Source organism: Tupaia chinensis, unplaced genomic scaffold (genome assembly GCF_000334495.1).
Source record: "Tupaia chinensis unplaced genomic scaffold, TupChi_1.0 Scaffold000392_1, whole genome shotgun sequence".
Taxonomy (NCBI): Eukaryota; Metazoa; Chordata; class Mammalia; order Scandentia; family Tupaiidae; genus Tupaia; species Tupaia belangeri.
In genome coordinates, this window is record NW_006159894.1 from 432,209 (window position 1) to 455,939 (window position 23,731).

Here is a 23,731-nt window from a genome sequence, read left to right on the forward strand (position 1 = left end):
ACTATGTTGCATATATTAATTTAGAGTGAAACCCACATTTGACTGTCAGGCTGATTCCAGCACAGTCAACATCCACTCAATGACTAAGTCCACAACTTAGCTCTCAAATTTTAAGGCAGCACAGCTAAGTGATAGCAACACTAACCAAAGGTGATGAACATTTAGTCACCTGCCAGCCCTTTTGTTGCAACAGTGTAGTAATTTCCCTAAGACAATTTGCTACTGGGTAATTTTCTGCTGTTGAAAGGCTTCCTCTGTAAAAAAACACGACAGATTTCCAGTGTGAAAGTAAGTCCGTGGTGGTATAAATATTTATATGCATAATTACACAATTTACACTGCACACATCGTTTACAGAGGACAATTAGCTGAGAGGGTTAATTTGAATGACCATACAAAATACTTCTGTAAACGAAGTATGACAGGCAGTAAGGAAAACACTCATAGACTCCTAGAAATCATCTGAATTCCTTTCATTCTGAAGAAATTGCATGTAAGGACACAGTATTGAATATAATTTTTTTGTATTAAAACAATCGATATTTTACAGTTTAAGAAACTATACATATTTACAAAATTTATACACTGGGAATGGTACTAAAACAAATGGGCTTTCAGTCTTATAGATCTATTTTCCTTCAATCAAAGACTTAAATTCTTTCACATTATGGTCACTTGCAACAGACATAGCATGATCCAAAGCTCGAACACTTGCAAGAAGTTTTACTATCTGTTTTATGTTTTCCCTAAAAGAAAAAAAAATGGTATCATTATCTCATTAATTGGTACCTTTAAAGGAAAATTTGTTACTGATATGAACATTTCTTGAGATTCTGCAACTGATTTTTTGGAGCATACATTGAAAAGGTAAAATCAGCCCTCACAGATGTATTAATCATTTTAATAGGATGGCCATATTCAAAGCTCCCAATTCCTCAGGCATTTTCTTTTCTTTCTTTTTCTTTTTTTAAAGTGATCAACCCTTGGATATTTGCTTATCTGGGGCTCTGCTAGAAGGAAGGCAAGGTCTCTGGCAACTTTTGTGTTCTGTTGGCAGGGCAGAAGAAAGCCTGAAAGGGTCAAACTGGGTCTGGCCAGTCCCAATGGGAGGGGATATGCCCTAGCCAGGAATTCCTTGAGATCAAAGAAAGATTTCCACCTGAAAAGGGGGAGGGGAAGAGGGCTGCTTGATCTTACTGCAGATGGTGACTCACCCTGAGATAACAACTAGCAACCTAGAAGTTGTAAAAGACCATCTGGCATTCTGTCTCAGGACCATCTTAACCTTAAATCCCTTTCCTTTAAAAGCCCCCAGTCCCTAAAATTCAAGGCCATGCAACTCTGTCCTTTCTTCCTTTGGGAAGTAAATAATAACCCTTTCTTCCCTTGGAAAGTAAATAATAAGCCTTTTCTATCCACTTTGCGTCTGTGAATTCTTTCATAGTCTGCGACACAGATCACCCTAACATATATGTTTAAAGGGAGACATGCAAAGCTATACCATTTTTTAAAAGTTTGTTTTAATATTTTGCACATAAATAAAAAACTTGTATATGTTTACATGACTACCCTTGAGGAAGGGGACCCATTTTTAAAAGCAAAAACTTTTCTGCCTAGTCCCCTAAGTCTAGTAGTCAAGCGACTGTATCCCACGTGGCTGGCTGTGGGTCCCGGCACCTTGAGAAACACACCAGGTCCATGTGTGTGCATACTCTAAATCCTGACAGGACAGAGCACTGAGAATGGGTTGCAGCATGTTACATCCCATCAGGGGATGCTTTCTCCCTCCCTCTCTGTGTCTGTCTGCAGTGAGTACAGGTGCTCCTGATAATTAAAAAACAAAACCAATTCATGCAGATCAATGATTTTCATGAACACAGCAGAGTCCTCCCTTTTCCACAAGGGATACGTTCCAAGATCCTCAGTGGATGCCTGAAATTATGACTAGTACCAAACCCTGTAGAGACTGTTTTTCCCATATATGATAAAGTTTAATTTATAAATTAGGCATAGTAAGGATTAACAATGATAATAATGAAATAGAACAATTATAACAGTACACAGGTCAAGTATCCCTTATCAGAAATGCCTGGCCCCTTCAGTGTTTCTGATACTTCATTTTTTTTTCCGGATTTTAGAATATACATAATGAAACATCTTAGGGAAGGGATTCAAGTCAAAACACAAAATTCATTTGCTTCATATACACCTTACACACATAGCTGGAAGGTAATTTTATACAATTATAATTTTTTTTTGGGGGGGAGAGGTTTTTGTTTGCTATAGGGCACATGCGCTCTCCAAAAAGACAGCAAGAGAGACAGAGAGACAGAAAGCGAGAAATAACCCCCCAGGGGGAATGGCCACGCCACAATCTCTTCTCCTCCATTCTCTTCTCAGGATCTTGGGCACACACGCACATGTGCCTGGTGTGAGTTTAAGCCACCAGGTCCAAGACTCGAACCTCAGTTGACTACATGGGAGTCCAGCAGCACAGTCACTACGCCAGCTGCTGGGTACCTTATATAATTATTTTTGCAGGATTCTGACTACAACCTGTCACATAAGGTCAGGTGTGTGTGAGTTTTTCATTGTGGTGTTCTGTCTGCTTGATTTTGCAGCATTCTGAATTTCAGATTCCCAGATTAGGGATGCTCAATCTGTACTATAATAAAACTTATGCAAATATGGTCTTTCTCTCAAAATGTTGGACTATACTTGGGTATGTACTTGGGTAACTGAAACTGTGGTAAGTGAAACCACAGATAACAGGCCTCCACTGCACCTAGAAAGAAAAGAGTACATTGGTTTCCAAATCAAAATCTAGTTTCCCATTATTTCCCAGAGTCCTAGTTCTTTCAAAGTATGCTTGGAACAAAAATAAAGTAAGTGTCTTTATTAGTAAAGCATCAAGATCTAGTATAATTTCACCAACACTCACTAAATAAAGCATATTCCTCTGGCTTTCCTTATCACCCCAGCTAGAAGCCATTGTGCCTTCTTAGGACAAAGTCATAGTCAAATTTTGGCACAAATAATTATCTACAGGGTTGCTAAAAGGTAGATCACTCCCCACCCTCTCACACCCCAGTTAAAATCTGATGCAGTAGGCCAGAAGTCAGCTTGAGAACCTACATTCCTAACAGGCTCCCTTTTCATGATACTGGTAACTGCACTTTAAGAACGACTGCTTTGCAAAACCAGCAGATGACATAGCGCTTACGTCCCTGGACATGGTTCGAGTCACAGACTCAATCCTGAAAATCGTGCTGGGCATGTGTGCATAGGTACCCAAGATCCCAGGAGGGGAATGGAAAAGAGGGAATTGCAGAGTGGCCATTCCTCCCCCCACCAAGGGGAGTGATTTTCTCACTTTCCTTCTGTCTCTCTCCAGTGAGTGCACACACCCTACAGCAAAAACCTTAAAAAAAAAAGGGGGGGAGGGGTAGTTGGGGGTGGGGAGCAGGTGGCATGGTGGTTAAGGATGCTGGACTCCCATGTGGCCAACCATGGTTTGAGTTCTGGACTTGGCAGCTTACTTGCTCGCTCTCTCTCTCTCTCTCTCACTTACTCTGTACCTCTCTGGTCAAATTAAAGTAAATAAATAAAAAATAAAATAATTCTTAAAAAAATGACTGCTTTAACATTTAGTTAAGAGCTATTTGTAAGAAACAGCATATGATAGAGCTTTATTGTCTCATCTCCTCTACAAAATTGTAAGAGCACCTTTTAGGGAAGGAATATAATTTGTAAAACTTTGCAACCTGCATGGAACCTACTTTCTATGCAGTACACAAAGAAGTTGCTTAAAAAGCAGCTGAAGTTATTTTCTATAGAAAAGCAAATACTATTGGTTGATACATAATTCCCAAAGTACAGTTAAAATATTTATATATCAAAATGTACAGTGATCAAATATATCTAATAAAAACCAACACACTGGGACCAGCAGATGGTGTAATGGCTCTGTTGCTGGACACCCATGTAGTTGACTGTGGACCTGGCAGCTTAAAACTCTCATATGGCACGTGCTGTGCATGTGTGAACGCCCAAAATCCCAAGGGGAGAAAGGAGAGGGGATGGCCATTGCCTCTGGAGGGTGATTTCTCGCTTTCTGTTTCTATGAAATCTCCCTAATTCTTCAAGCAAGGAGACACTGTTTATTCATTCCCTGAGGGCTGACCCTCACCGAGAGTCTCTCTTAACACTTTCATAAATACTACATTTTAAAAAGATTAAGTAAAAACCACAAAAATGAAAAACCATGTATATTTTTGATTTATGAAAGTAAGTGAATGTTCACTTTAAACTACTGGGTTGTCAGTAAAGTCATGATGTATTTTGTTTTTCTATGTAAAAAAGTATCATAACTTTTCCAACAACCCAAAAAGTATAAACACATTTCTAACATTTTAATAATGCTAATCTAACAACAAATTAAAGAAATTCTAAATTATTGTTCCATTAAGTAATTATAAGAAAATTACCTTGCATTTCTCTTCTCCACATCGGAGCACCCGATACTGTTTCTGTAAATTGTATCTGCTAAGTGTACAAGATATCGACAAAAGTTTTCTAACTGAGAAATAGTTCTTTCTCCTTTCAGATTCATGAACCACTGTTTGGGGAAACAATTGATTACCTATGGAGAAAAAAAAAATAGCTAAAACAGAATAAATAAAAGCATCTAAAAACTAATTCTAGATAGCGAGTATTGTCTATTTAACTAGAGGATTTACTACTGGGTTATAATTACTCTGAAGGCATAAAACTGACTTCCAACATGAACTAAACCAACATACCTGCATTTTTACTCTGAGAGGACAAGTAGCAAAAACAAAAGATAAATAATTTGTCCACTATTTAAGTAAATTAGGAACATAAAATTGATAACCAATTGCTTTATTTTCTAGTAGTCCAGGATTCCGCAAATAAACCAAGTTCTCTTTTATCAGCAGCATTCACTGTAAAAACCTGTGTTATACATAAGAACCTGTAGTCGCATCCCTTCTGAGCAATCTCGTGAATCAGTATCCACGCTGGTATGGTAGTGGAGCAGAGTTGGCCCAGAGTAAGGTTAAGACAGCATCCATACCAGAGATGCAGTCCAGGGCAAACCTAAGCAGGGTCAACAGGGCTTCCTGGCATGGCAAAGCTCAAGCAAGGTGAGCTTTCCTCATGGGAAGGAACAGCTTCCTACAGGGAATGAGAGTTCAAGCAGGTAAAAACAGTCTACCACTGAAAGAACTCGGAGGTCCTTAGAGAACTGATTGATGATACCAGGGTGGGGAAGAACAAGTAAAAGATGAGCAGAAACACCTCATGCCAGAAAGTAAGAAAGTATTCCAGCAAAGTGAGGGGATATCTGTTCTGGTCACAAAAATCAACATTACGGACCAGCAGTTAGCATAATGGCTATGTCACTGGACTCCCATGTAGTCGACCGAGTTAGAGTCCTGGACCCGGTGGCTTAAACTCACGCCAGGCGCTTGTGTGTGCGTGCCCAAGATCCCAAGAGGAGAATGGAGGAGAAGGGATTGCGGTGTGGCCATCCCCCCGGGGGGTGATTTCTCGCTTTCTGTCTCTCTGTCTGGCGAGCGCATGAAAACACCTCTCCAAAAAAAAAAAAAAGAAATGAACTTTAAAGGACTCCTACTCAAACATTTGGGACATTTCCTGCAAAAACGCAGAACTGAATCTAATCACCAGAGACTATCAGATAAATCCAAATTAAGGGATTAATTTTTTTTCCCCTCCTAAATTTGCCAGAGGACATATGCACTCCTTATAGAGAGACACAGAGAGAGAGGGAAAGAAAAACGCCCACCACAGGGAATGGTCATGACACCAATCCCTTCCCCTCCATTTCTCTCTCCTTTCAAACTTTTAGATACACATATGCACCTGTGTGTTTTTCAAGATGCTGGGTCCAGGACTCATACCCAAGCAGTCAGTCATATGGGATCTAGCTCACCTAACCACCAGACCACAGATTGGTCCTACAAAATTACTGATCTATCATCCTCTGAAGTGTCAAGCTGATGAGAGTCAAGGAAGGACTAAAGAACTCTCCTAAAAAGACACGATAATTAAATGCAACACATGATCTGGGAATTTCTTTCACCAATGGATATTATGAAAATAATTGATAAAACTTGTGTGTAAGGGTTTAGTGATGACAGTAATATATCAGTGTTAATTTCCTGGTGCTGATAGTGATACTGTAATCAATCACATAGACCAACATCCACATTTGTAGGAAATATATACGGAAGCATATAAAGGGGGTAGAGTAGTCAGACACTGACTGACCAACAGAAAAAAAACCCTTTGTACTGTTCCTTGCAAATATCACTGATTTTGTGATTTAAAAATATTTTAAAGAAAGATCAATGGTAACTGTATATAATGTAGATAAAGAAGAAAACACAGTATTTAAATTATTTCTTAAAATGAGAGGAAGGACCAGCAGTTAGCGTAATGGCTATGTCGCTGGACTCCCATGTAGTCAACCACGGTTCGAGTCTCGGATCTGATGGCTTAAACTCATGCCAGGTGCATGTGCGTGTGTGCCCAAGATCCCAAGAGGAGAATGAAGAAGAAGGGATTGCGGCGTGGCCATCCCTCCTGGGGGGTGATTTCTTGCTTTCTGTCGCTCTATCTTTTTGGCCAGCACACATACCCTATAGCAAAAACCTCTCAAAAAAAAAAAAAGGAAAAAAACACTTGTTCACATTCAAAATTATGTTCATTTAGTTATTAAAATTTATCATCCAATTAAAACTTTTACTAATATACACAAAAATAATGATATATAGACAGATAAATATACACATGTATAACAATACATTGTATAAATATACAATTTTATGTGGAAATTGCTATGGGGGATTAGAACTATCTGGGTAGGTAAAATGATTGCTGATTTCACACTAAGTCCAATAATCAAACAGAATTCATGTAATTCTCAAATCCCTCAATAGAGAAAACTTAATTCATTTTAACTTATATGTTTTTAAAATTATACTTTATGTCTCTGAACTCACATTTTGGGCTTTTTTGATGCTGTCATCTCCATATTCTGAATTCTGAAATGCCATGAGAATGTATCTATTTAATAAACCATCGATGGATAACTCCTGAAGAGTTTTATTTGAGAAAATGCCATACCACTGTAGAAAATTCCCTAATAGCTAGAAAGAGGAAAAGAAAATTATTGAGAGGCGACTGTTAAGCAATTAAATTATGTAGAAAGAAAAACAGTTACATACCAAGGCAACATACTAAATACAGTGTGTGATGGTGGCCAAAGTACTAACAAGCACTTTTAAAGGATCCAATTATTTCCAAAAATGGTTGAATATCTCCTAAAACTTAAATAACTCCATGTAGCCAGTATTATAACATGTAACTACAATATTAGTACAGACACGAACCTTTATCATAGTCACAGAAAGTACTACTGGGCAGCACTAATTCTTAAATAAATGTCCTCCATTCAAAATTATGCCTAAACTAATCCTACGACCAACCAGCCCTCTCCCTGCAACTCCCTCCTCTGAAAGATGGAAGATTCTCTTTCCGACAATATTGCCTGGCTAATATGTCTCATAAACCAGGACGGACCTATATCATTTGCACTTCTTAAGTTACTCAACCTTAATACATACAAAATTAAGTTATTTCCACAAAACAGAAGTTCTAGTCCATCCCACCTTAAAAATGTCTAGTTTCCCAATTATTCTCAACTCAAGAAACGGTTGTTCAGGCCAGAAACCTGTATCCCATTCTTGACCTCTATCTCACATTGTCTGACTCAACTGCCGTCCTGTGTGTCCTTTTCTCTCAGTTCCTTATGCCATCCCCGCAAAACTAAGTAGCCATCGACTCTTTCTGGAACGAGCAGCTATTTCAGAGATTATTCTTACTCAAGCAGTGCTCTATGAGAGAAATAAACCGACAGAAAATTATGTGACTCTACTCCATATTTCCAAGGATGATACATAGCTAGTACCTTTCTAGATGCACAGAAGCGAATTCATTACTAATAAACATTTTTAAAGGATCTGATTATTTACAAAAGTGGCTGAATATCTCCTAAAACTTATATAACTCCATGTAGCCAGTATTATAAAATGTATCTACAATATTAGCATAGACACAGACACATTAGTTGAGGCCACAGGGCATTAGTTACAGATTCTCTCCAAGAATCTCAGTTGAAAAAGAGCTGCTCAAGTCAAATTGACCTGCCTTAAATTCCCAACTCTGCTACCACGAGTGAAATGGCCCTAGGTAGATTCTTCTGTACCTAGTTATTCCATCATTGGAGCGAGAATAACAAAACTGTTCTGAGGATTCAACACAACAATCTATATAAAAGGGGCAGCACAGTGCTTGGCCCATAGTCAACATGTAATAAATCCACTGCCCATCTTAGTTACTTGTCTTTCCTACTTCAATCCATTATCTCCATACAGCAGACTATAATTTTAAAAATGGCAATTTGTGGGGCTGGCGATGGTATGGTGGATAAAGGCGCTGGATTCCTACACGGCCAACTGAGGTTCAAGTCCTGGACCTGGTTAGCTTGCTTTCTCCCTCTGGTCAAATTAAAAATTAGTAACAAATGGAATTAAATAAATAATTTTTTAAATGACAATTTGTAATGTCACTTCTTCGCTAAAACCCCTTCCATGACCCACACATACATAGTCAACTGATTGTTTACAAAGGTACAAAGGAATTAATGGAGAACGGTCATACAACAAATGGCACAGAAACAAATGAACCTCAATCAAAGACTCGCACCCTGTAATAAAAAACTAACCCCAAATGGATGATAGCCCTAAATATGAAACCTAAAACTAAGGAACTTCTAAAAAAGATAGGAGGAAAACTTTGTAACCTTGGGTAAAGCAAAGATTTCTTGGGTATGACATCTAAAGCATAATCTTTAACAGGAAAAAGTGACAAAAAGACTTGAAAAAACATGAACTAAAGATGTGACTATAACTCATATCAAAGAATATAAATATACACTGATGGCAAACATGATGCTCACACAATCAGTGATTAGGAAAATGCAAATTAAAACTACAATAAGATACCACTATAGACTAGTAGAGTGACTTAAAAAAACAAAACAGCAAGAATATCAAGTTAATATGCTGTGGTGAGTGTACAAAATGGCACAGCCCATTTTGGGAACCAGCTTTGTCTGCATGTTTCATACAAGTGAAATGTAAACTTAAATAATCAGAAAACCCTTATGGCAGCTTTATTTATAATCATCCCAAATTTGAAACAATCTGAATGTTATCTCAATTTAAAAATGTCAAAAAAAAAAAAGAAAAAACAACTTTGGTACATCCACCTTACCAATGCTATTTAGCAATAAAATGGAAAAGAACAGCTGATAAAACTGTTAAGAAGCTAGATTCAATAAATAAATAAACCTTAAAAAAAAATCCAATTGGGGTGGCACACGAGTATTGTCACTGCTTGAGAGGCTGGTGGCCATGTGGGAAGCACTGGCTGGGCTACTGAGCTCTCTTGAACACACTGGTCACAGTTATGTACACCATAATTGGGAGACTAGGGCAGGAAGATCATGACACAATGAGGCTCTTGTCAAGAATCCCAATCACTTTCTCTCTCTTCCTTTCCCCTCTGGGAGTGTGGGGAGAGCCAGACTCAAAAGGCTCCCTATTATAATTCCATTCATAAGATATTCTTATAAAGAAAACCATCTAATCAGGAGGTGGGCAGGGGCTAATATAAAGCACATGGGGAATTTTGGGGGATGATAAAGTGTTACACATCCTGATTTTTGGCAGTGATAACATGACCATTCATTAAAATTCGCAGAATCATACACCAAAAAGAATAAATTTTACTGCATATAAATGATAACTTAATAATTTTTTTTATGAATAAGGAATTCTTCTGTGGCATCCTGCAACTTTTAGAATAAAAAAAACAGTGTCTTTTATATGACCTACTGGATCCTTATCTCCTCCCTAACTCTAGCAGTTCTATACTGTTCTCAGTTCCCCTAGTGAAGGCTGCTCTCCTTCCTCAGGACCAACTCCTACTTGTTCTTCTGTTCTAGTAATCGGTCACTTCCTCCAGATGGAAGGGGATCTTGGTTGTGCAAGTGACTAGTTGTGCTGTCTCTATGCCCATTGTCATGTGCTTTCATACTACCTTGAATTTCCCCTTTCATAACTTATCATACCTATGATTACCTATTCGTTGTCTGCCAACTGTGCTGCCCATAAATTCTGTGAAGACTCTACCCCTATCTTACTCAGTCCTTTGGCCCCATGACCAAGGAGGGGACCCAGTGGTACTCTATTTGCTGAATATACTAATTATGCCGAGGTTAGATATTTTGTTGGGTAGCTCAGACCTTACTTCGAAATTAAGAATTCATTTGTATTCTCCTATGGATATACCAAACTTGAATAGACATCTGAAATAAAATTAGTTTGTAAAATGGAGATTTTTGTATATATAAACAGACATAAGCCTACCAAGTTAATGACAAGCTAAACAAATTTTCAAGATACAGTATATTAAGTCAAATAAAATCTCCAGTGTTTTAGGTAGTCTAGGGTCACATACCTTAACTGAAGACCAAAACTGCCGTTGAAAAAACAAGTAAGGTCCGGAATTTTTATTTTCTAAGACACTAAGTAAAAAAAAAAAAAAAGAAAAAGAAACATACCATGATTAAATGTTTTTATATAAAGCATTTAAAGCTGCCATATAACTGCTAGAAGCAAAAATTTCACAAGTAAAATAGGTAAACAGAAGATTAAGCAATTTTTCACATTTCCAAACAGTTATATTCTGGAATATGACATTTGAAAGGGAATAGAAATTTATTCTGAGATACCAAGGTAGAAAAAAGAGCATTTATTGCTTTATTTTGTGTAAGGAAACAGTTTCCCCACTGAGCCAGCCTCTTTAGGATACTAGTTTACACTGAATAGGTAAATTTGTATTTTAAGCTACTGCTGGTTTTCCAGACTTTTAGAAGCCTTTGAAAGGTAAAGGAACAGAGCATACTATCTTTAATGTTTTTAAGAGTTACTTACTTTTTAGGGTATAAAGGCATGAAAACATCATCATCTAAAGTTCTTCTCATTCTCAATAAAAGTGCTTTTAGGTACACCTAAAGCATTAAAAGTAGATCACACGTTTTAATAAGGGGTACGATAAAAATAGCAGTACTCTAAATCACACAACTGAGTACTGAATTCTGTGTGAACCACCTTCCCACATTTGTTTTCCTCGCTGGAGGCCCTAAAGTCACTAGTACTTACTACACAAATAGCTCATCCCTCTACAATCACCAAGCAATAAACCCATTCAGGAACCTCAGTCCTAGTCTAGTCTACTACACACAGATTTAAGATCTGACACATAATGTAGTTCTTCTCACAATGAGGTCTGTGAAAATTCAATAAATATAAAGAGCACCTTTACGTTTGGGACCAACAGTTGGTGTAATAGCTATGTCGCTGGACTCCCATGTAGTTGACCACGGTTCAAGTCCCAGACCCAGTGGCTTAAACTCACGCTGGGCGTGTGTGTGCGTGCCCAAGATCCCAAGAGGAAAATGGAGAAGGGATTGTGGCATGGCCATCCCCCCAAGAGGGTGATTTCTCACTTTCTGTCTGTCTCTGTCTTTCTGGCGAGCACATGCGCCCTACAGCAAAAACCTCCCCCTACCCCCCAAAAAAAACCCACCTTTATGTTCCAATAGTTAATATAAATTGTGCACTCAGGAAAAGCAGCAATTAAATTTGGAAACTACAGGTGACTGTTGAGTTACATTTACTGGGACATAACCCTAACATAAGTCAAAAATATCACTAAGCTGAAAATACATTGAACACACCTAGCCTACGGTCGCTGGACTCCCATGTAGTTGACCACGGTTCAAGTCCCAGACCCAGTGGCTTAAACTCACGCTGGGCGTGTGTGTGCGTGCCCAAGATCCCAAGAGGAAAATGGAGAAGGGATTGTGGCATGGCCATCCCCCCAAGAGGGTGATTTCTCACTTTCTGTCTGTCTCTGTCTTTCTGGCGAGCACATGCGCCCTACAGCAAAAACCTCCCCCTACCCCCCAAAAAAAACCCACCTTTATGTTCCAATAGTTAATATAAATTGTGCACTCAGGAAAAGCAGCAATTAAATTTGGAAACTACAGGTGACTGTTGAGTTACATTTACTGGGACATAACCCTAACATAAGTCAAAAATATCACTAAGCTGAAAATACATTGAACACACCTAGCCTACGGAATGTCATTGCTCAGCCTGGACTAACTTGGCAGAATACTCACCTCAGTCTACAGTAGGGTAATCATCTAACACAAACCCTATTCTATAATAAAGCACTGAGTTTCTCAAGTACCTTATTGAATAATATACAAAAAGTGAAAAACAGAATGCTTGTGTGAGTACCTGAAGTACAGTTTCTCCATCCTGAATTCAAAAGGTTGATAGTCAAACAACTGTAAACTGAGGATTACCTGTAGTTATAAATACCTAGTTGTTTTGATATGCTGTTTATGGTTTTAGCATTTAATCAGCTGTTAACCATTTTAGTAGTTTACATTTTTCTTTATCTTCAAAAATACAACTCTTAAACAGACACTTGTTTAGTTGGTTTGAGGGTTAGGGTGTGATGATGAGAAATAGTACAAATAAGAGACTACCTAGACTAACAGCAGCTTTCTTACAAAAGGGCTTTTTTTGAACTAAAAATTAATCTCAAGTTTTATTTCAGATATAAGATCCAGAACTCAGATTTCTGGTTGATTTAAAATAACCACTTATTCTCTCAACTCTTATTCATTTTCAGAAGGAGAGGTAAAAAGCTTCCCAATAAGAATTTAATTACCTGTGTATTTTTATTTTCTGCATTCACTACTGAAGGATACCCATTTATTAATTTTAGCGTAATTCCAACCATTCTCGATGTCTGCGTTGTAGAAAAAGGGTCCCACATATTTTCAGCTATCACTATCAAGACAAAAATATGACAATGAGCTACAGAAGTAAACTGCTGTTTTCAAGTCCCCAGTGAAGTATTCACTACCATCCTTAAGCCATCTCTGGGCCAAAAAGTAACTGTCATTCATCATATGAGTTCTATAAAGAAATACATACACTCTGGATTAAAAACTCTTAACAGAGAGAAATCCAATGTGTTTGAATGTTCAATTCGGAAAACAGGAGATTTACCTGTTAGTTTAGGAAGAATCACTTTTTCCACAATGGTAGGTAGAAGTGCAATATCTACATCATCTTTTTCTTGTTCTCGTTCTTCACAACCATAAAATAGCAAAGATTCAAACCACAGCATATTTTCAAAGTCACGACATTTTGCCTAAAAAAACATTAAAAAGATTATCCAAACAGAATACTGGCTATTTCTGCTCTCAAGCCTTGATAAGAGTAACAGGAATTGGATTTAGCCTTAGGATGTAAATAACTAAAAACTGGACAATCTATGTAACACGCTTCAGACAATGGACCACAGACAGCATGGGACTACATATTAGGGATCCACAATAATGTGAACTGCTGGCTCTGAAAAGCAGTCAGGTAGAGGACTCCTAGAATATAGTAGTCATGGTGATTTGAGGAGCAAAAAACTGGAATTCAGGGAGGGCAACACAACTAGAAGCTATAGGACAGAGGGAGCCACAGAGAAAAAGAACTCCAGGATACACAGAGCCTGGAGCCTTTGCATCAACAAAGATACAAAGACGTGGAGTGGAACTCCACAGGTCTGACAAAAAGCATCCAGAGCTGTGAACTAAATGGTTCCCAGAGATCACATCTTTTCTCAGTTGTGTTCCAGGACTTCAACCTCAGCCCTCTTTTCCTCATGGTTTTACACATTCCAACCCAGTCACTCTCAGTCATATCCACAGCCCCACCCATACACTGCTAACTTCTGAAACCAGGTTCGAAACATTACCACTAGCTTTCGACAGTGAATTCTACTCTCCTCTTATATATCAGGCAAAAAGACCCTACTGTTCCCACCTCTAAAATGTATTAATTTGCTTTACCTTCTCAATTTCCATGATCACTGACTTACCTCAGGACATTTCACACTTTTCTTCTTATGCTTTCCCATTAGATTCTAAATTCTTTAGAATTTCAAATTCTAAGTTCTTACTATTTATGTTCATCTCCTAGTATCACTACATACAATTTTAGTTGTTTGAAAAGATATACGCATATATATATATGTATATATATGACAGACAGTTCTTTTGGGAAGGGATGAAACTTAAAAGGAAAGACCATAAGACTAGGTCCAATCTGTATTACTTATGGCCTGTGCCTTATCTCCCCTGAAAAGTATTTTGCTTAGGTTTACACTGCTAACTTTGAGACTAAAATTGCCAAGACCTCAGGTGACAATACTCTCGAACAGCGGTAGAAGCTACTCACCTCGAGAGGAGTCCAGGTGAGGAGCTGTAGTCGTATGAGAGGGTTGAACAACTTTGGCAAACAAAGGCCAATGTAAGCATCCTTATAGGACATGTAGTATTTTGAACGCCATGCTTCAAACTGTGACTTAATACAGTCAATTGAATAGAAACTCTCAAGGACATCTTCAAATACCTTGCTGGACTCTTTTGAAATGCGATCTAAAAGTGACAACAACAGTAAAATATAATAATTGGTATGCATAATTTGGTATACAGAAGAAACAAAAAAATCAGTTCTATATTTCAGTGGGTTTCTTTTTTTGTAGCTTGCTTATGGGTGAGAGAAGTTTGTTAATAAAGGACTATTAATTGCAATTTATAGAAAAAAACAGAGGTAAGTTTAGGTTTTAATTTATCTACTGGCTCATCAGAAAAGTCATGGCACATTTTTGCCTAGAAAAATACGTCATCACTTTTCCAGTGACCCAATATTATGCAAACTAAAGTGCGGCCAGTCCTTCTTTTGCACAATTTCAATAGACACAACTTTCTGTTACCAGGTTTAAATAAATGCCTTCCCCAAACAACACAGTTCAAACTTGGAACAATGGTAAATCAGCATCAGTAACCACAAAAACTAGGAACTTTATTGCTAGCTTTGTGATCCACAAATTACTATGTAAATAACAGTCGTGCATCATAATCAGTGATCAGTCATTACATTGCTTCTTTCAAAGTGTGTTGGTGATTGTACTAAGTGATACCAACATATCAGCTGAATGGATGCTTAGGATCCTTTTATGAAAAAAAGTTTATTTTTTCCATAACTGATATTCAGAAATATTCAGAAATAAAGAGAACATTTCCAACAGGATACCAACAAAACAATCCACCCCCAACATCAGCTAGCCCCAGATCACAGGTGCACACGGCCCAGTTACTAAGGAGGGTCTCTGTACATAAATTCTGAACTTTCCCATATGGATTAACCTCACAGAGCATTGCATTTTAACTTTGCATCACCATCCTACCCTGAAAATGGATGCTATAATAGAATCTTTAAGTGAAAGGTTATTTGGGAATAAGATATTCATATGGATGCCAGCTGGTGGTGCAACGGTAACACAACACTATGCTCTGCTGGATCCACATGTGAAGGTTCAAGGTTCACACTCTGATGCCTTTCTGCATTCGCCAGATGAGCATATGCATGTGCCTATACTCTAAGCTGGTTGAGGCTGGGGGGTGTATTACAGTGTGAAGACCTTGTTGGGGTACCTATCTTCTCCCTTTTACTCATGGAAGAATTTTTTTTTTTGAGAGGTTTTTGCTATAGGGCAAATGTGCTCACCAGAAAGACAGAAAGAGACAGAGAGACAAAAAGCGAGAAATCGCTCGCCAGGGGATATGGCCATGCCGAAATCCCTTCTCCTCCATTCTCCTCTCCGGGATCTTGGGCATACACATACATGTGTCCGGCATGAGTTTAAGCCACCAGGTGTAGGACTTGAACCACGACTGACCACATGGAAGTCCAGCAACATAGTCATTAGGTCAACTGCTGGTCCCATTATGAAAGTAATTTTTTAAAAAGATATTCATATGATGCCCCAAATGACAGGAAGGGGAATCTTTATAATGAAGAAAGAAGGTTCTAACAACCTTCTTCATAAAATCAATGGTAACACTGCTAACAGTGGAACAATTTAATATTTGTCATGTGATATGCAATAAGATACACCATTCTATATGAAATACTCTTGGCCCCCAAAAAAGTTTAACCTGCATCTAACCCAAAGACTTCACACCCAGATTCCAGTTTGAGAAATATAATGAATGAAAGAACAAGTTAAACAATACCGTAACAGACAGAAAAATCCATTATGTAGGATATACTACAAGACAAGTAGCCTGGCCTTTTCAAAAAGTCAATGCCGGGAACCAGCAATTAGTGTAATGGCTATGTCGCTGGATTCCCATGTAGTTGACCGCGGTTCGCGTCCCGGACCCGGTGACTTAAAACTCACGCCGGGCGCGTGTGCGTGCGTGCCCAGGATCCTGAGAGGAGAATGGAGAAGGGATTGCGGCGTGGCCATCCCCTCTGGGGGGTGATTTCTCGCTTTCTGTCTCTCTGTCTCTCTCTGTCTGTCTGGCGAGCGCACGCGCCCTATAGCGAAGACCTCTCAAAAAAAGAAAAATAAAAAAAAGTCAATGCCATAAACAAACAAATGGACACAGAATGGTGAGAGAATGTGTAGCGTACTCCTAGATATTTATTCTATTTATCCCATATTATAACAACCAAATGCAGAGCATGAACCTTGGGTGGACCCTGGTGTGGAAAACACAAACAAGAATCACAAAATAACCCAAAAAAAGCTCTAAAAGATGGTTTTCAGGGATGCAGTGAGAAAAAAATAAATATGGACATGATATTAATAAATTTTAGTTAATTTTCTTAGATATGATAGTTTTTAGGAAGCACATATTGAGGTTTTCAGGGATGAAGTGCTAAGATGGTGTAAGTTACCTTCAAATGATTCAGCAAAATACACACACATATAAACAGATAAAGTAAATTTGCTGAAATGATACACACTGTTCAATCTGGGTGCAGGTATATGGGTGATCACTGTTCTACTCTTTCAAATTTTACGTTCAGAAATAATATTACTAAGGGGTAAGGGGACCTTTCCAACTAAGTTCCAATGACTTGCAGTTAATATAATTCCAAATAACTACAGTCAATGGTGGAAAATGAAGAATTTTATTTAGGGATCCTCTGGACATGCCTGACTTATAACAGTACTAACTATTTCTCTTAACAGAAATTATTCATGACTCTCAAAACCAGAAATTTTCTTCGGGGTTAATTGTCCCCCAACTTAAAATTCTAAAGTTCAGAAGGGTAACAGTATTTATTATGCATGCACTAGGTAAGCCCAGTAACAAAGTATTACTCCCATTTTTGAGAATTCATCATAATGTCAGTAATAAAAATGAATTTGAGTTTTTGCAATTAAGAAAAATTGCTCTGGCTTAATGCCATGAAAGTTCAAACCATTTCATGGAAAACTATCACACCCAAGTGAAACCAAATTGACTGTGAATCTCATTTCCAAATAAATATCTAACCTTTTTCCAGATTGAAATTAGTAATATCTGTGGATGTTTCTTCATCGTCACTGGAAAGGCCTTCAAGGTGATCTGCCATCTTACCGGTTTGCTCTCTGGCTTGTCTACGACGAGTCCTAAATAACAAACATCAAGTTCCCAAACTAGATAAAAGAGATTCCCCTCCTTTCCCAAACACACCAACAGCAAGTATTTTCACAATCACCTTCTGGCCTCCCGTTCTGCAATCCGACGTTTTGCATGTTCTTGATACAGTGCTCGATCCCGTCCAAAGGAATCAAGATTTGGTGCCATCAGAGCTTTATCTGCGAAAAAACAATGGTTAAAATTAAAAGCCTTCCTTCAGCAATTTTGAGGAAAGAGTTTGCACAGAATAAGCCATTATGATAGACTGCCTGCTAATCTCAACAGTAGGATTCTGTAATAACTGGTAAACTGGATAGGTTTTTAGTTGAGAACAGATTTCAGTATTATTCTGTATTACCATGAAAAGAAGTAGAAAAATTAAAGAATTCTTTTGAACAGTGACCCTACACACAAAAGTAATTGCGCTTACTTGCTATTTTTATGTCTAAGTAGCAGGATTAGTTTTTGCTATGATGGCAGAGAATACATTAAAAATCTAAATTACAAATGGAAAAACATTAGATTACATTTTTAAGGAAGAACTTAAGCACCACATGTCAAATGATTGGGAATGACAGCAAAGAAAGGTAGGAAGACATATGAAAATAGCTTTATGTCAAGAGTTTAATAATTTATTCTACTTTATTCTAATTTTGCTTTGTAAAAATGTATTCTCTATCACTATATTTAGAATAAGGCAATACTGTGGACTGATAACCAGATCTGAGAAGGCCAACTTACACCTTTTTAAAAGCCACACCCTTGGGAACAAGAAGATAGTGTAATGGCTATGTCGCTGGACTCCCATGTAGTCGACTGCGGTTCGCGTCCCGGACCCGGTGGCTTAAAACTCACGCCGGGCGCGTGTGCGTACGTGCCCAAGATCCTGAGAGGAGAATGGAGGAGAAGGGACTGCAGCGTGACCACCCCCCCTGGGGGGTGATTTCTCGCTTTCTGTCTCTCTGTATCTCTCTGTCTGTCTGGCGAGCGCACGCACCCTATAGCGAAAACCTCTCAAAAAAAATTAAATAAATAAATAAAAACCACACCCTCATAAGCACACTTCCCTCATTTTTTCCTATTATCCACTGCTTTTTAAAAACTTTCTAGGGTGATTTTCTAGCATTAGTTTCCAACCCTTCCAGTTAAATTTATACTTCACTTAGATATTTTCACTTTCCAAGAGATGGTTCTTTTCTTTCAATATTCCCATGTGCAGAGTAGGATACCTATTAGCTTCCTGAAGTTATCAATTATGTTCTACAGTTGTCTTCTGCCACCAGTATCGTCTCTTGTTCTCAGTTCCTTTGGTGCTACTGCCTATGCTGGTCTTTTTTATGACTCTTAATTGCCTATTCACATATGGGTAAGATTGAAATTCTGAGGGTATTGGTAGAAATGATCTTACAGGCAGCTCTATCAGATCCCTGGAAAGAGAGCCAACTTTTTGTTAGCCACCCCCCAGGTTAATGTCACAAGGTCTTTTCTCTGGACCCATCCTCTTTTGCCAGAAACGATTCCTATAATCTACAGCTTCGGTGGGAGAAATATCTGTCTCCTACACTTCTCTGATTCCTACATTTTAGTTCCATACTGTGAATATAGTCTGAAAAAATGTAGGATAGTAATGGGCAGCAAGCAACCCAAAGGACTGAGAGGGGGCAGGGGAGATCACGTGAAAAACATAAAACATCTATTTAGGGCTTATGCATATTTTTTCTCTAGTATCAGACATGTATCATGAAACTCAGTAACAAAAAAAAACAAAACCAAAAATTAGCTCTCTACACTTCAGTGTACCCTAACTATCCTCAATCCTACTTATTTTTTTTAAGATTTGCTATAGGGCATCTGAGCTCATTAGAGGGGTGGGGAGAGAGAGGGAGAAATCACCTCCTAGGAGGGATGGCTACACTGCAATCCCTTCTCCTCCATTCTCCCTTTGGGATTCTGGGGACGCACGCACGCTTGATTCTCAAGCCACCAGGTCTGGGACTCGAACAACACAGTCATCCGCGTGGGATCCAGCCACCTTAACCACCATGTCACTGGTTGGTCAGACTCTACTCATTTTAAAAGCTAACTTTTTCCTGTGTTTCCCATTCATATTTCACAGTACCTCTGATATTAGCAACGTTTCCTCTGGAACTCACTAATTTACTATGGCACACAGGAAAGATGCCCCAACCCCATCTAAACTGTGAATTTACAACATACCCCCCAGATACATTAGCTTAAAAGAAAACTACAAACTAGAGGAATAATTCCTTATTCTCTAAGACCAGGTATTCTTTATTAAAGAAATAAGAAACATTCTTTAATAAATACTTAAAATGTTGCTATATTTATAAGTTTATAAAATTTTATTGCAAAAGATGCAAAACTACATAAACTTCATTATGTAGCTTTTCATTCCTATAAGAACTACACACAATAATTGTGGAAAAGTGCTTATAAATTTAGACATAAATTTCAGACTATCTTTTGTTTCTTAAAAAAAAAAAAAAAAAAAAAAAAAACAGAAAATGAATTGATCCTTCAGAGTCCTATCAAATTATCCTCAAATCTTTGGCAATTAACGTATACTCCCTCTAGGACAGTATTTTTTACTTCCCTATTATATTTCCAAGGTCCAATCTAATTAACACAAATCAACTCTTACTTCAAGTCCCATGTAAGTAAGTAGTTCCCTATTATGAAGAACAGATTATAGGTAGGAGAAGGCATCTGATGGAATGCACAGCTCACACAGGCCATTTCACTTCACAGGAGATTACGTCTCCTCACAGTATATTATTGATTACCTGTAATATGCCCCAGAAATCTGGTTCTGTCTGGATCAAAAGTGATCTGAGAGGGATGCATTAGTCACAGCCTACTGTCAATAATCCAATTTAAAATTATGTGGCAAAACAGGACAAAATCATTTACATGGCTCACAGCTAAGTCTGCCTCAGCTCCTTGGGCCACATTATCATTTCTTTATGCTGCTCCAAAACCCATCTAATACAAAGGAAGATGCTTTCTCAGAAATCCATTGTCTCTCTGACTTAGAGGACACCCTGTATGGAAAAGCTTTGCCTTCAGAAAAGAATAACATCAGGGCCTTTTGTACTTCATCACTTGGAGTGGTTAATATGCAGATTTCTGGACATCAAGACCTAGTAATAGTCTAGGAAGAGGACCAGGAAATATGCATTTTAAATGAACATCACAGGTAACTGTCATGCGTACTTCCTATGTGAGAGCTAGTGACATAGGGAACAAAAGTATGATGCAAGAAGACATATGAAATCTACACTAGAAAAATTCTTATTAGAGCATGCAAGAATATGGAGAGCGTACAGAAAATGAAATGAAAAGGTTTAAAACACCTGGTTAAAAAAATTCTCAGCTCTATTATATAAAGAGACTTAGGTTTCAGAAAACATGTCATAATAAAGAGAATATAAGTTCGATTTCTACATTTTTCAAATAGGGTCTGACTGATGGGGAGAAAAATTCCAGTAAGTAATCTTGAAGTTGTATCATTTGTTATGTAACATAGTTATCTTCTTCCCTCTCACAAAATTTCCCAGTCCCTAAACTCAAGGTAAAACCTTTCATTGTGATCAACAATAGCATCTGTATTAATATTGTGAACAAGATGAAAAAGAAAAAAAATGAAGTACAAACAGCAACTTCATGATATACTGGTATGTGATAATGCCTTTTCTCTATTGTAAAGGAGGAAGAAAAAAAATATGCCCAAAGAATAAGAATGATAGAACATAAGTGCCCATTTTTTAGTTCTTTTGTGACGCTCTATTTTCTGAAACACAGTTCAAGTACATATTGTTATAATTTTTAGATCTACCTGACACAAAAGCAAGGAAATGTTTCTTTAAAAAAAAAAAAAAGAAAGCTCTGAGCTCTCTAATTTTCAATTAGGCTGCACTAAGTAAACAAGGTTGTTTAATGAATAATAAAAACCTTCAAGATGGACTGACTTGAATGGCTTGAAAACTCCGAAGATTCATCTTTAATATCATCTTGTCGTCTTTGGACAAGGCGGGAAGCTCGCTGTTTGTACAGCTGATGTACTGCTGATTCAAGCTCATTTATCAGTGGCACCTGTGAAAATACAACACACTCCGTAACACCAAACTCCTCAGCTGTTTAATTATTTGCGGGTTCCATACTATTTCCAGGTTTCTGAAAAAGTGCCCTCTCTATGGACAAAATAATGATAAATCCCTAATAGGACACGAATTGTCATTCAGTTTTACAATGTTTAGAAAACATCAATTCTTCTTTTTAATCCACGCATAGAGCTATAATGTTCAGTGCCTAGTTAGTGGAGCAAAAGTTTGGTTAAGAAATGTAACATTTCAATAGTAATAGAGAAAGTAAAGTCAAAAAATGTAGTGCTTTTTCCTTAGAGAATATTTAAGTACCTGAAAGACTTAAAATCTATTTTTAATTTTCCAGTAGCATGATCTGCATGACAACTTTTGTAGTTTAAAGTAAACAATTATCACTGTGCAATACCAAAGAAAATGCGATGATTCTGTGAGAAGAATCAGAGACTGTTAACTGCCCAGTTTTGGATTTTTAAATGACTGTGCCACTTCTATGCATCAACTACCTTACAGTCATCTGTTACACATTCCTGCAGTTACACTGCACACTTTAAACATGTACTATGTGAACAGCAGGGCAAATAAAATTTCTAGTTATCTAGTTATCTAGTTTCTAACTTGTCTGAAATCAATGTATCTCAAACTCAGAAATTTTTTCTCTTCCTATCAAGTGTTTAGATTTTTCTGTATTTACAATAAAATTCTTCACAAGCATTGTCAGCTTACGAGGTTAACAAATTTTTCCAGGCTAACGTCCACAGTTAATTCATATAGCATTTAGTTGGTTCATATAGAATACAAAAGCTTATAGAACATGTGGCCTAACTAAAAAATAAGTAAATAAATAAAACTTTCTCTTTATAAAAACCTTACATTATAACCAAATACTATGAAACTTTCACAAAACACTAACAACCACTACACATACCTGAGGAAACCAGAAATTCTAGTTTCCTGATGGTTAGTGCAAATGGAAAACACATTTATTTAGAGTTTGGGAACACTGGCACCAAGTGTTTATAGCAGCTTCCTGAACTGAACAGACAGACTGCAAATGGAAAATAAAAAAGGCAGGTGGAATACAAAGATGTCTGTAATAAAAGCAATTTTATATACTTGCATGATTCCATTGCAAAAGTAGCAAATGTTCACAGAAAGGTCAAACTGATAAGTCATTTTGTTCTTTAATATGCCACACCATGGGCAACAATGTCCCCAAATCTGCAATGATTATCCTTGACAGCTAAGTCCAGAGATTATCATCAAAACTTAGAATAATTTGATTTTCTTTAGCAATTACTGTCCTATTATTAACTTACACTTCCCCACCCCCACTTTTTTATAAAACCACAGGCCTAATGACAAATATGTTTAAAGATGTATTCTTTTTAGTCCTGGAGATTGTTAACATTCCCCTACTGTAAGAGCTAAAGACCTAAGCTGTCATCACACAGATATGAATTATCCAATTTACAGTTAAAATTTTGATAATGTAGTATTTCTCTCTAGGAAACTACTGATAGAATGCCTTTTTACGAAGCCAAGAGAAAAACTCTGAGAATAAAAGCCCTAAAACACATATTTAGTTCTCATTCAAGTTTCTTGACAATATTGATTTATCTCAAGAGTTTGCACCGTAGTTATTTCTTTACCCTCTCCAAACTCCAAACTGTTACTATTTTAGGAATCCAGTTAAAAGAAGAAAACACAAGAAAATTGACTATAAAAAGAAAAATGTTAAAATTATTGACAAATGAAAATCTAAGTTAAAAAACTACTTAAGCTTTTATATGAGGAAAAAACAAGAGTATCATTTCATAATGTTACCAAAAATATATTTTATTAATATAACTGAAATGAACACTCAAATCTGATTGCTACT

The 23,731-nt window shown here is 37.4% G+C and overlaps 1 protein-coding gene across 1 annotated transcript in view; it reads right to left on the minus strand.

Annotated features, from left to right (window-relative positions):
• Window positions 1–283: 283 nt before the first annotated feature.
• Window positions 284–23,731, minus strand: part of PAXBP1 (PAX3 and PAX7 binding protein 1) — a 38,712-nt gene continuing 15,264 nt past the window's right edge. The window contains 11 exon segments of the mRNA XM_006153870.3: window positions 284–746; window positions 4,488–4,642; window positions 7,047–7,193; window positions 10,630–10,696; window positions 11,106–11,182; window positions 12,919–13,040; window positions 13,263–13,407; window positions 14,487–14,686; window positions 17,603–17,718; window positions 17,808–17,907; window positions 21,718–21,841. Of these exon segments, the coding sequence (XP_006153932.2) occupies window positions 629–746; window positions 4,488–4,642; window positions 7,047–7,193; window positions 10,630–10,696; window positions 11,106–11,182; window positions 12,919–13,040; window positions 13,263–13,407; window positions 14,487–14,686; window positions 17,603–17,718; window positions 17,808–17,907; window positions 21,718–21,841 (1,371 nt within the window). The 3' untranslated portion in view covers window positions 284–628.